This window comes from Zalophus californianus, chromosome 1, assembly GCF_009762305.2.
Source record: "Zalophus californianus isolate mZalCal1 chromosome 1, mZalCal1.pri.v2, whole genome shotgun sequence".
Taxonomy (NCBI): domain Eukaryota; kingdom Metazoa; phylum Chordata; class Mammalia; order Carnivora; family Otariidae; genus Zalophus; species Zalophus californianus.
This window is the reverse complement of record NC_045595.1, coordinates 161,183,970-161,196,706: the sequence shown is the minus strand read 5'-3', so window position 1 is coordinate 161,196,706 and position 12,737 is coordinate 161,183,970. Positions and strand designations below refer to the sequence as shown.

Here is a 12,737-nt window from a genome sequence, read left to right as displayed (position 1 = left end):
ACATTCTTGTACAAGTTTTTGTATGAGCCTTAGTATTCATTTCTCTGTGACAAATGCCTAGGAGTGCAATTGCCGGGTTGGATGGTAATTGCACGCCCAGATTTATAAGAAACTGCCAAACTGTTTTCCAAAGTGACTCTACCATTTTATATTCCCACCAGCCATGTATGAGTGATTCAGTTTTTCCACCTTTTTTTTTTTAACATTATATGACCTTAGTCTGTATGGATGATAAAATTAGTAAATAAATACATGGCTCATATAAGAACAGCTTGTAAAAAGCCAGCCCAAAAAGTCCAAAGGGTAAAAAGGCAGGGGTCATATAAAAAAAAAAAGCCATCTTATGCAACGGCCTCTCTGACTCGTCTCAGCTCGCAGGGTGGCCAGGTAACACAACAAAGGCTTCATGCTCCTAGAAAGCAGCCGCGGTGACCTAAAGCTTTGCTTGGTGTAAATTACAATAAATAATCTTTTCTTTCCAAAACAGGATTATGGCCTATAAAATGCTTCAAGTAGCCCTGTGTTCAACATTGCTTATAGGTAAGAATCCATTTCTTGTTTATTTATCATGTCTTTTACAATGATTAGGTTGATAGATAGCCCCTTTTGACTTTTTCAAAGAAATGAACAAATATGTTTTATTCACAGATCAATTCTAGAGCATTGAGAAAACCCAACTATCATGTCATGTGGTGGTTTTGAGCATGTTAGTGTTAATTGCGTGTGATCATTTTATTCCTAATTATGTATTAACGTATTAACATGTCTCTCTTGCTAGGAAATCTAGTTAAGGGCTGCCTCCAAAGAAGTGCTCTTGTGTCCTTGAACAAAGAAAAATTTCAAATGCCTTTTAGAAACTGTAATACTTACATAGTACCATTATGTGGAGACCTCAAGGTATTTTGAGAGTGTGAATTCATTAACCTTTAGAGGAAGCTGTAGCCCAGAGAAGTGGTGTTTTAAAGACAAATCAAGGAAGGTACTGAAGGTCAGATGATTTGCTGCCAAATTGACCCAATAATTCGGTGACTTCTATCTGAATGGAACTGAGAGGTAGTTTGTTTTTCTGTAACCAAAACTGAAAATACTTACAAAGGTGTAAATTATATTCACAGTTAAATCTCTACAATTTATAAATACTTCTGATGAAATGCTTGCATAAGAATAAATTTCTACTTTTATGATCAACTTGAAACCCATGCAAAAAAATCTACATATTTTTCTTGAAGCGCGCACACACACACATACACACACACAAATCAATAAAAGGATATAGGCATATACCTAAAATATGAATCTAGATAAGTGTGTACATATATGTATGTGTATATAATTAGCCTTTTATTCTTAAGCATATAAATAATTTTAATAAAGAGTTTTAATCATCACTGTTATACTTTGCATTTGGGACATGTTTAAATAAATGATTTAGAAATTTTTAGCCAAGTTATTATTAGGCAATTATCATCAATGCGTGTGTAATCACACCTGGTTACAGCCCACATCTCCAGATGAAGAAAGTGAGGCTGGCTCAGTTTAAGTGTGTGTCTCAGGAGCACACTGTAAATTGAAGTCATGGGCTAGTTATAATCCATCAGTCATTGCTTTGCTTTGCCTGCCGATCCATGCAATTGGCTTTACAGTGGGTGATGGTAGATTAGCACAAGGCGAAAAGCACTAGTGCTAGTCTGCCTTCACCTGTGAACATGCAGGGTCAAAAATATCTGGCAAAAGGAAAACAGTCCTGCAAAATGCCTTTTAGAGATTTTCTTAAGAAACAAGTTGGAATTAATTTTAACTCCGGCTGAGATACAAATATGTCTACCTAGAAAGACAACTGGTTTGACTGATTTCACTTAAAAAATAAAGAAATAAGATTATGTGGTTAAAGTTCATGAAATAACAAGTTGAGAATTAGAAACTAAGGACAGAGGAACACTGACACGGTGGGGTTAGCCCTTCAGATCTCAGGAAAGAAGCCTTAACTGCATATAGGCTGAGTACACTTAAGTCTTTAGAATCAGATTCATTTGTTACATGAATAATTTATTTAACTGACATTTTCTAAATCATACAGCTCTCAAGTAGGAAATCATAGCTTGAATCAACTTTCTTCCCTTCTTCTCTTCCTCCTCCCATTTTTCATTTAAGAATGTAGCCTATTCATCTGCCCTCCCCTGGAGCTCTCTACGTATCCTAAGAAAAGAGCCGTCTTAAAAAGTTTGTTTTTATATTTAAAAAAAGTTTCCTCTGTTACAGATTAGTTGTCTAACAAATTACCTTTTTGTCCAGAACTTAATTTGAAGTAAATAGAGAAAAGATCTCATTATCCATTTTCCTAATGGGAATGCTGAAGCCAAAAATGATGAAGAACCTTCCCCAAGTGATTACATTTATGAGCACAGTCCTCAAATCATTTTATTGATTTTCTTAAAATAGTAATTTATACACATTGGAACCGGTTCCCTGGTCAGAGAATTAGAAGTCCAAGTGTCATGATTTGATTAAAAAACAAAACAAAACCCCTCTCTTCAGCATTTAGGTCAAGAACTGCCTTCTCCTACAATAAAGCCAGCAAATACGCATACTAATCCTTTAAGTCTTTATTCTGTGGGCAGGGGCTTTCCATATGTTACCTTAAGTCAACTCTCTAATCACTGTGCAAATAAGTGTCATGATTTTTATTTTACAGGGGAATTTAGGCTTAGAGAAACTAAGTGATGAAACCACACAGTTAATCCATGGTGGATGCCAGATTCACATGCAAATTCTACATCCAGCTCTTCTAAGAACGAAACCCTTCTTTCTGCTATGCAAACTGTCCCCTCTGGCACTGCCATGCTGGATATGGGACATGTAGCTATGGAATGGGCAAAGGAGCACAAAGCAAGGCCTCCTCCTGAGGAAGGAATAAGGCCAATATCACAGCCCTTGGTTCCACAAGAACAGGCCAGGAGTTAGGGAGCTGGATGATTTTATGTGAGTAAACAGAGCCAAACTAAGAAATAACCAGGGGCTTTCTATGACAGTTTCTAGTTGTGGTGAGGGTAGAGCGAAGTTCTAAACTCATCTATTCCACCTCCAAAGGGCACTCGTCAAAATCAAACAGCCCCATTTCACACAAAGAAGAAATATGGAAAATACACGCATTTGGGACATATTTTGCAAAGTAGAAAAACCAGTCCTTGAAGTTGACCCGTATATGGGACAATTTGGAGGTTCACGCCCATATTGTTAACCTCTGATCAGATCACATGAAGTCCAAGTATGTCTTCTGGTTTTAGACAGGGGAAGAGAACTGCCTTTAGCCCGTTTCTCTAGCATTGTTCCAGCTCATACTTTTGACTCCATGCCTAGTAACCAAGAGCAATTTGTCTTGAAGGTTTCTGTTTGTTTGGTTGGTTGGTTTGGGTTGGGTTTTTTAGATGAGAGCTTTTAAGCCCACATTTTCTTCCCCTGGACCCAGTCAGCCCCTCCAGTCCCTCCATGTTTGCCTTCTGCTCCATTCACAGAAGGAACGGCCCTTCTCAGTCATCTAGCCTTCCCCCACCATCCTGTTCCTTGGAGAGTCTGTATTTCTGGATATAGTTTTAGTTTATTTTGTAAAAACTTGTTCTTAATTTTTTCAACTCACTCGGGCTTAAGATTGATCGATGCTCTCAAGAAAGTAAGTAGTGAGAATAAACTGGGAAATATCTAAGTTAGAGAAAAATATCAGGGCCTATGACCAGATTCGTTGAGCACTCTGGGTGTTGCAGAAAAAACATTTATTTTCCTGTCCACATGGCATCATTTGTCATGACGCTGGAGTTGGAAAACCCATCAACACACGCAAGCAATGACCCTGAAGGGGTTACTATTGAATCATATAAAACACTGCCTTTCATGAGTTACAAATTTCTCTGTCCACAAAATCAAAAGCTAATAAAAGATATGGCAGCTCCAAAATATGCCCCAGGAAATTACACGGTGGTGCATGCGAGCATGTATGTGGGTGTATGTTAGCGTGTTGCGAACAGGTTAAAAAAGACTGAACTTAAATTCGAGTAATACTAGTCCCTGTTTACTTTGCAAAGTACTCAACACGCCAGCAACTGTAACATCAATAAAGCCAAAGTTCCCTGAGTTAAAAGTTCATTTATGAAAGCATTTCATTAACAGTTTAGTAAGATGACCGAGTTTGAGAGCTGGTCCCAAAGTTCAGTGCATTTCTTTTTTCCAGTTGACTTCCATCAACTCTCTGCCTTCTGTCTTTTTGCTTCCCTGCTCCCTTTTTCCATGGCTTTTCACCTTTTTAAACTTTTGTTTTTCTAACTTCCCTTATTTTGTCTCTGCTTCCTCTAATTTCTTTTCTTGAATTCCCCTTCTCTTTTTTCTTCAAACCCCAAATTTCTTCTCTCATTCTCTCTCATTAATTTTTATCTGAATTGCAGCAAAGTGAGAGAATCTATTCTAGTAAATATAACTTTTCTATCTTTCGCCATAAATTTTTGGGTCAGTGACCAAAATTTAGAGTGGGAAGAAAAAAGTAACTATTTCATATTTTATAACAAAAATTATTTATTTAACACAGAAAATAAAATATTCAACTTTAAAGATTTTATTTATTTGAGAGAGAGCGAGAGAGAGCAAGCACGAGCAGGGTGAGGGGCAAAGGGAGAAGCAGACTCCTCGCTGAGCCCAACACGGGGCTCAATCCCAGGACCCCAAGATCATGACCTGAGCCAGAGACAGACACTTAACCAACTGAGCCACCCAGGTGCCCTAAAATATTCAACTTTAAGAATATGAACCTAAACATGAGTATTTTAATTACTCACAAAATTATAACATTTCTCCTACAGTTAGCGAGATCCTAGGAAATTTTACTGTACTGCCAAGATGTCTGTAGAGACTGTTCTCCTGATCCTCTTTTGTCCTTAATTCCTCCTGACCATTTATACTCCAGTTTAATACTTAATTTATGTGCCTGGGCAGTTATTTCATCTTTTTTCTAAAGACATAAACATTTTAAGGGAAGGGATTAAGACTCAGTCCAATAAAAATAGTGAATAATAAATGTTATTCTTTCATTGGTTATGCTGAACACTGAGTGCTTTGCTTTCAGCATCCCGTCCCTGAGCATTTTGGAGAACTTGTGGCAGGACTGTCATGCTTATTCTCCATCTCTGGCCCCAGGCATCGGGTAGCACTGCAGAAAGCAGTATCACCCAGCCTCTAAGGGAAGTAGGAGCTGTGGCCCATCCTGTGGATTTGTCAGGCATTTCTGTGTCTTCTGCCCCTGCTAAATCCCACCACGTTTATTCACAGACGTAGAATTCCTTCCCTCATGTAACCGTCTATGAATATCCACAGAAGTCACAGTCATGGCTTTCCAGGGGTGACAAGCTCCTGCTGGTTGGGGCGCCCTGTCTGTGCTGTATTTATTCCCCCCGGTTTCTTAGGGAGGCTCTGAGACAACAGACCTGTTGGATTCTCTGCACCACCTTCTGACACATAGAACTCTCACCCCCCTTCTTGGCCTGCTTTTGATCAAGTTGAAAAATAAACCAAAGGTGAACATGGAAGGCAATCAGTTCCCTTTATTACTGAGAAAGGCTAATTTGGAAAATATAACATAGTATAAGATATAAAGGGCCTGGTGACTGGACCCCAGAATTTGGCAAATTTCATATCCAGTTGCAGGTTGCAGAACCAGAAGAGAAAGGGTGATCTCGGAGGGCAGCTAGCTCTCAAGAGGAAGAAGGAAGAGCTAGCTGGACGTGCCAAGTTATGCCTCTTGGACTTACCAGTTACGGGCGGGCACGGCCCCTTCTGAGAGGCAGAGTCTACAAAGGGGAGAAGGGTGGCCTGAGGTTACTCTACATGAGCTCACTCTACAGGCAATAGACAGGACTCTGCTATCAGACTCTGTCCTTCCATTCTGTATTGTACATTTCATATCAGGCTTTCTGATCTTTTTAGCATATAGGTTCCTACCACAAGGATAATCTTCATGGTCACGTGCACAGTATGAAGACTATTCAGTTATTTCTCCACTATCAAATTTAAAGACTCTTTTTCAGCCTTCTCTGGGTGATGGCAAAATAGGGAAGCCTTCCATTTCTAACTGTATAGCTTCTGTACCAGCGTTACTGCTCCTCGGCCCATGGTGGGCACTCATCTCTGTGCATAAGGTGAATACATTTTTATTTGTATTGCTTTCATTATTGACTAGGTCTACTTTGACTTCTCTTTCACTTATTTCTGTCTATCTCAGTGCTGAGTTTCTCAGCATGTAAGCTGCTTGGCAGGACTAGGAGCTATACCCATTTAGCATATTCTATATGCTTCTGATGCCCTAATACCATGCAGAGAAAGTAAGTTTCAGTTAATGACCTATTGGTTATGAGTATATTCCAGTTAAAAATATTAGAGCTGCGAGAGATCTCGGTTGGCTTCCTATGACTCAGAACAGGAAATGGAGGGACAGGGGTAACCAACTAATAACCCAACTAATCACGGGCAGGGCTGGGATAAGACGCCCCCATCTCGGATCCTTCTTGGCTTGTGTGGCAAGAGCTGTGATCTCCAATGTCTCTATACTCTGAAGTGTCTGCCTTATTTCAACTGTACCGAATTTTCTGCCGAGAATATTCGAGACATGTTTAGCTAGCAGAACTAAGCTTGACAGATCCTATTAAAACTATTATGATACAGGATGAAAGGAAGGAGGGTATGTAGGGAGTTGGAAAGAAAAAGAAGAAGGTTTTTTTATAGCTTATGATTTTAAAGTTTAAAAAAGGCATTAACCTGGCTGATACTGCCTACCTTAAAAAAAAAATTAAAAACCAACAAAGTAATAAAACTCAAGGTTCGGTTTTCAAACCCCAGCAGTATTATAGAGGCTTACAAACACAAACTGTGATCTTGCTCTCACTAACTTTCAAGGTTGATCAGGCGGAATGAAAAAGGGAGGAGGAATTTCTCAAGCAGAGAGGATAATAGCATGCCCTTCTGTATTACTTGCATTTATTTCCAGCTCTGCCAGTGACTTACTATGTGACCTTGAATGAGTCATTTCATCTCTGTGTGTCAATTTTCTCATTTGTAAAGTAGGATAATAAATACTACTTTCTGTCTCTCTCGTGGGTGATGCTATTATCACCATCAATTAATATTTATTGGATGCCTGTTGGGCGCATAATGCTGAGGTAGGTGCTTTGTTCAGGGGCAAGGGTGGGGGGGGGACATCGTATCAGTGAAACATTTTCCATGAGCAAAAAGAGAGAAGATTTACAAAAGACAGAATTATTAGAGCTTAAAGTAGCTATGGTTTATATTTTAAGGCATGCTTCTCTACCAAGATTTATGTAATAGCATTTTTTTTTCCTTAGCGATTGTACAATGCACCAGACAATCATGGTGCAGAATATTGGTTTTACTTTTGGATGATTCCAAGTAACACTATCTTAAGTGGTTAATGTACTTTCTTTATTTAGTTGTAAATTATATCTTAAGCATAATTTATGTAGAAACATTTATTAGAGGGGTGCCTGGGTTATTAGTTGGTTACTCCTCTCCCTCCATTTCCTGTTCTGAGTCATATGAAGCCAACTGAGATCTCTTGCAGCTCCAATAGGATCAGCAATTTCTCTGTGACCCCTCCAAGCCAATATCAGAATTAATCACTTCCCCCTCAAACGGTCTGGTCACAGTATGTTTCCTTATCATTATTTATGAACTCTGAATACAATATGAGTTCCTTAGCAGCAAGGGTTGTTTTTTGTTTATCTTTCTACACAACGATGATTATCCAAGCAGGGATGAGGGTGAGGCAAGTGGAGATCTTACGGCACAAAATTTGTGTAAGCTTGAGAGCAAGTTTCTTCTTCTATTTGCGGACTCACTTGGCTTCACCTGGGTCTCCCCTCTGGTGATTAGCAGTTTATCCTGACATCAGTAGGCACTCATAATGCATCATATTAGTTATCTACTATGACCTAACAATTTCCCCAAACCGAGCAATTTAAAACAAGAAACATTTATCATCTTACAGTTTCTGAGGAATTTGGGAGTGGCTTAGGTCAGTGACTCTGACTCAGGAACTCTCATGAGATTACAGTAAAGATGTCAGTGAGGGCTGTTGTGATGGAAGGCTTGACAAGAACGAAAGCATTGGTTCCCAGGTGGTTTGTTTATGTGGCTGTTGGTGGGAGGCTTCAGTTCCTTGACAGATGGGACTCTCTTCAGGGCTGCTTGAGGGTCCTCACAACATGGCAGCTGTTTCCATTAGAGCAAGTGATCCAAGAGACGTGAGAGACAGAAGCTATAATGCCTTTTATGTGCTTGCCACAGAAAACACACACTGTCATTTCCACAGTATCCTGTGGCTACACAGGTCCACCCTCCTAAATGAAAGAAGACCACAGGGGATCTGAATACCAAGAAGGCAGTGGTCTTTGGGGGGCTTCCACAGGCATGCTGGTTTGATTGTATTGAATTAGATGACCAGAAACAGGCCAATATTACTTCTATCATCTGTTACTAATATCTACTGAAAAGTTGACTTCTATCTTTTATTTTTAAATCACGAATAACTAAAATTGCTAACATCCTATTAATAGATAATGTGTCTGAGCCATTTTTTTATCTTCATCACTAGTAATATTTTGCACCTAGAGACAGCTGATTGATGTACAATATCCACAGAGGTTGTCATTTTCAATAGGTAGGCAGTTAGAACCAGAACTTAGTGGGGTAACAAATTAAACTAGAAGTAATAGAGCTAATAACTAGAACCCTGCTTAGTGCTCAAGGTCAAGCTTGGAAAAGCATGAGATAATAGGGCATGTGTAAGTAATGATTGTCTCTTTTTTATAAATGCATAAGGCTTTTTTTAATATTATTACTTTTCTTTGGCCCCAAGCATTCCTGTCTCTTAGTCATAATATTGCACAGTGGCTTTAAGGGGAGAATTCCATCTCCCTTTCCTACTAGCTATGTGGTCTTGAACATGTTATCTAACTTTTCTGTGATGTAGTTACCTTGTCTGCAAAATAAGGTTCTTGACAGTGCTACTTCCTAGGTTTGTTGTATTATATAAGGTAATTCAGGTAAAGTATTTTTTAGTGCAATGCTCAATAAATGTTAACTATCATTATTATTTGTGTGTGACATCAATACACACACACATGCACAAATAATCTAGCTACCTCTAACCATTGTCTTTTTACATCCATTTTAAAGATTCCCAGTGCCACATCATTCCTCCAGCTTAACATGTAAAGTCTTGTTCCTTCTCCTGTCCTGCTAAATTTAATCTTTTCTTTAAGGAATAGATTCAGCAATTTTCCTGACCATGAAAATGTCTGTTTGTGCCCCAGAGCCCCAAAGTTCAATAAGGACACCCTCTCTTAAACTCCCTTAGCACAATCAAATCCTATGTTGCCTTGTTTTATTTTGAATCTTGTACCCCTCTCCCTCCTCCCCACAGAGGAGAGGTTTCATATCTTATAGTTCACTGTAACTCTGGTCAACAGAGTCTTGTTAATGATGAAGCTATAGAGTACTTAACATAACATTTGTAATAAATGCTTCTTTATCACAAGCAATGAACAGATTGTATTGTTACCACAAATAGATCAGGAGTGTGTTCCTCCCTGATATTGAGTCAAATTACAACTCTGAATGTGATTGTGTTTTATTTGGAAATGAAATATAATATAGACTGTTAAAATTTCAAGATACTAAAAAATTCTGGATTTTAAAAACAATCATCTTTTTTTTCCCCTTAATCCTGGACTGGGAAGGAGTACAAAATGCAAACTTCTTCAAATTCAGTGACAGATCTATCAATACTAACAATTTAAACCACAGTGCCAGATTTGGAAGCAGTCTACTTCAAACTGAAAGATATGTTCTCTTTTGGAAGGCTAGGAAAGGAAGATTAAGATTGTTGACTGCCTGGTTTGAGCCAGCTGGTTTATAGCCATTAATAGGCCCAACCCTTACGGTAATCCTATGTTATTGTGTTACTGCGTTATTATTATAACTTTTTACATATAAGAAAACTGCAGCTTGGAGAAATTAAGCAACTTGTCCAGAAAAGTGATAGAGCTGCAATTTGAATCCCAGTCTGTGGGCTCCCATGCAGGTACAGAAGGCTCTAAAAATCTTTTCCATCCAGCACATGGCTTTCATGCTGCACTATATGCGGGACACATAGAGTGGTGATAGCTCAGTGATGGGGGAAGGCTGAGGAGCGGTCATCTCCCTCTGCACATAGCTTTCTCAGGGCTCCCTTCTCAGGCCCCCAACCTCCCAAACACCACAGCTGTGTCTCTTTAAGAAGATAAACATTGAGATGTAAACTATTGCCTTAAAAGATGCTGTCCTCTTGGACTCTGAATTACAGGAGCATTGGGAGCGCCATTTTTGTTGGAGGACCCAGCAAACCAGTTCCTACATCTCAAAAGACATATATATTTGCAGGATTACTGGGACCCAGATCAGAATCCAAATATGTGGGGCAACTCGCTGGCTGATCAGGTATTTGCATTAGAAAAAATGCACCATCTATTTTGCTGAGTAGGCACTGCATCAGCAGGCATCAACACAGTACCAGCCCAACCCACGAGTTTTTTCTCTCTAGCCACCCTGAGCTATAGCTGCCATTTCCTCCCCATCAAGTGCCTTTTGTCTGGTAAACTCCACCTTTTCCTTCAAGACTAAAGTCAAATGTTCCCTCCTTTTTGAAACTTTTCCCTTCTTTCCTGGATGACATTTGTCCTTCTTTCTTTTCTCCCCTTTGCATGCCATTAACATGTGAATAGCTCTATAAATGTCACCCTGGAATTAGTTGCCTTGTACACCCAACCTCCCTTACCTAGGCTGCAGATGTAAGGTGCACATCTTATCCATCAAGGTCATTATTCTCAGAAACTTTCAAAATGACTGTTACTCAGTCAAATCTCAGTAGATTATTGCATGTTTGGGTGGGTGGATGAATGGATCACGGTCACATTTTAGTTCCCTTTCAGTTATTCAACAGCTTATTTTCCTCTGGGATAATTAGGCAAACCTTTAAGGTCATTCCTTCATTTGCTTGCCTTTTGTACACTTTTCTATTCATTTGGAAGTCTCACTCCAAGAGAAATAAAGAAGAAATGTGCCTTAGCCAGTTTTATTCCATGTTTACTTTTTTGATGGAAGGAACTCCAGGCCAAATAAAATTGCTGAATTGTCTGAGGATTTCAATTTTTCATGATTTCCCTCTTAAAATTTAGCAATTTAGAAAACAAAAATGTATAACAAATTAATCCCTTCACTTGTTTGTCCTTTTTCTCTTTACACGCGTATCACGTTCTATCACCAGGCTAGAGCGTTGTATAAAGTCACTAAAAAAAATGGAATGCCCTTGTTTTTCTGAGGCATAGGTCCTATCCTTACTTTGCGTGGCTGAGTTTTAACTGGTCTACCAGGATTGGCTCGTTTCTGGTTAGCATTTGCTGATGAAATCCACCGGCTTGAATAATGCATCGAGTTTTATGCATGCTTTTCTCCAACAGGCATCATTTAGAGGTATTAAAACCAGACATTTGTTTATTTGGCAAATTAAATTTTACGTAAGTGTCTTCTTTAGGGAATACTGAAATTTTCAAGTACAATGCTGCCTCTAATTGTAGACCAGTGCCATGATAACGTGACAGATACTATAATGTAACAGGACACTACCACATTGGTTCACACAGTGGCCCGAAAATACCATAAAACAGTTAAGCATTGAAGTATACAGATCACTAAAAGTATGTTAACCAAACCTTATTGGGTATTATTCTTCCACTCTACTTCTCTCAGTCTTTTAGGATTATCTCTACAATAACCTGAATAACTGATATAGCACGTGCTTTCCATACTCAGAGATCATGACTTAAAGTTTCTTTTGTTGCAGGTTCATGAAACATGGACTGCTTTGAAAACAACAGCACAGTATTATCTGAATGTGAATGCCTTCACTTCTGACATATCCACTGCCCAGTAAATGTGCTTTGATGGTTAAACCAGGAGAGCAAAAACAGCGGGAGTCAACATGGCAATGGACCCAAACCATGGGCTTTGGAGACCTGGAGGCAAATCCGTGCCACTTACAAGATTATTTAACATGTCCATCTCATGCAGCTGTGGAAAGGAGTAAATATGAAAACCCAAGTAAAGACCTAGAATTAGAAGTTCTCAATAAATTGTAGCTCTTAAAATGAGAACTAAAATAATGACTATAGTAATAACATTTATCAAAAAGGGGCTTTTATGGACAAGGAAATAAAAAACAAAAAAGTAGTGTCATTAAAACTCACTGTTTATAGCTCACTTTCTACTGTCTGCTTTTTGAAAGCGTTCTCTTTTTAATTAAAGGAAGAGGGAGCTCTCAAATGGAGTTGGTCCCCCCTTTTTTCTTCAATACTTTTCACTTTTTAAAGCCAGCCTATTTTAAGATCGTGCTTTTGAAACTTTTCTATCAAAGGTGTATTGCTAAGTGCAGTAGAGAATACCATCTTAACTCCTATTTGGGGGTAGATGATGACCAGGAACCCACTGGAAACATTCATCTGTAAGTGGAGAACTCCTTAGGAGTTTTGTCAAATTTGTGCAAGTTTTGCATTCTAGTCCATAATATATTGATATTTATTTCAATTTGAAACAACATTTTTAACTTTCTGGCCGGGGACATTTATTACTGTTTTCCAATAAAACGGAAA

At 38.8% G+C, this 12,737-nt stretch overlaps 1 protein-coding gene across 2 annotated transcripts; it reads left to right on the top strand.

Annotated features, from left to right (window-relative positions):
* Window positions 1-305: 305 nt before the first annotated feature.
* C1H3orf85 (chromosome 1 C3orf85 homolog) lies at window positions 306-12,348 on the top strand. 2 transcript variants are annotated; one of them, XM_027586275.1, is made up of 4 exons: window positions 306-387; window positions 488-540; window positions 10,397-10,530; window positions 11,933-12,348. In XM_027586275.1, exons 2-4 carry the CDS (start codon window positions 492-494, stop codon window positions 12,020-12,022), a joined length of 273 nt encoding a protein of 90 aa, XP_027442076.1. In that variant the 5' UTR covers window positions 306-387; window positions 488-491; the 3' UTR covers window positions 12,023-12,348. The 2 variants fall into 2 exon arrangements, with proteins under 2 accessions (XP_027442076.1, XP_027442075.1); XM_027586274.1 differs by lacking the exon at window positions 306-387 and having other exon boundaries at window positions 394-540.
* Window positions 12,349-12,737: the final 389 nt, after the last annotated feature.

What these genes read in the sequence shown, in the direction of transcription:
- C1H3orf85 (XM_027586275.1), top strand. Translation starts at nt 492, where the DNA reads ATGGCCTATAAAATGCTTCAAGTAGCCCTGTGTTCAACATTGCTTATA. An exon ending in GTGTTCAACATTGCTTATAG is followed by an intron (nt 541 to 10,396) that starts GTAAGAATCCAT and finishes TCTGAATTACAG; the next exon opens with GAGCATTGGGAGCGCCATTT. An exon ending in GCAACTCGCTGGCTGATCAG is followed by an intron (nt 10,531 to 11,932) that starts GTATTTGCATTA and finishes CTTTTGTTGCAG; the next exon opens with GTTCATGAAACATGGACTGC.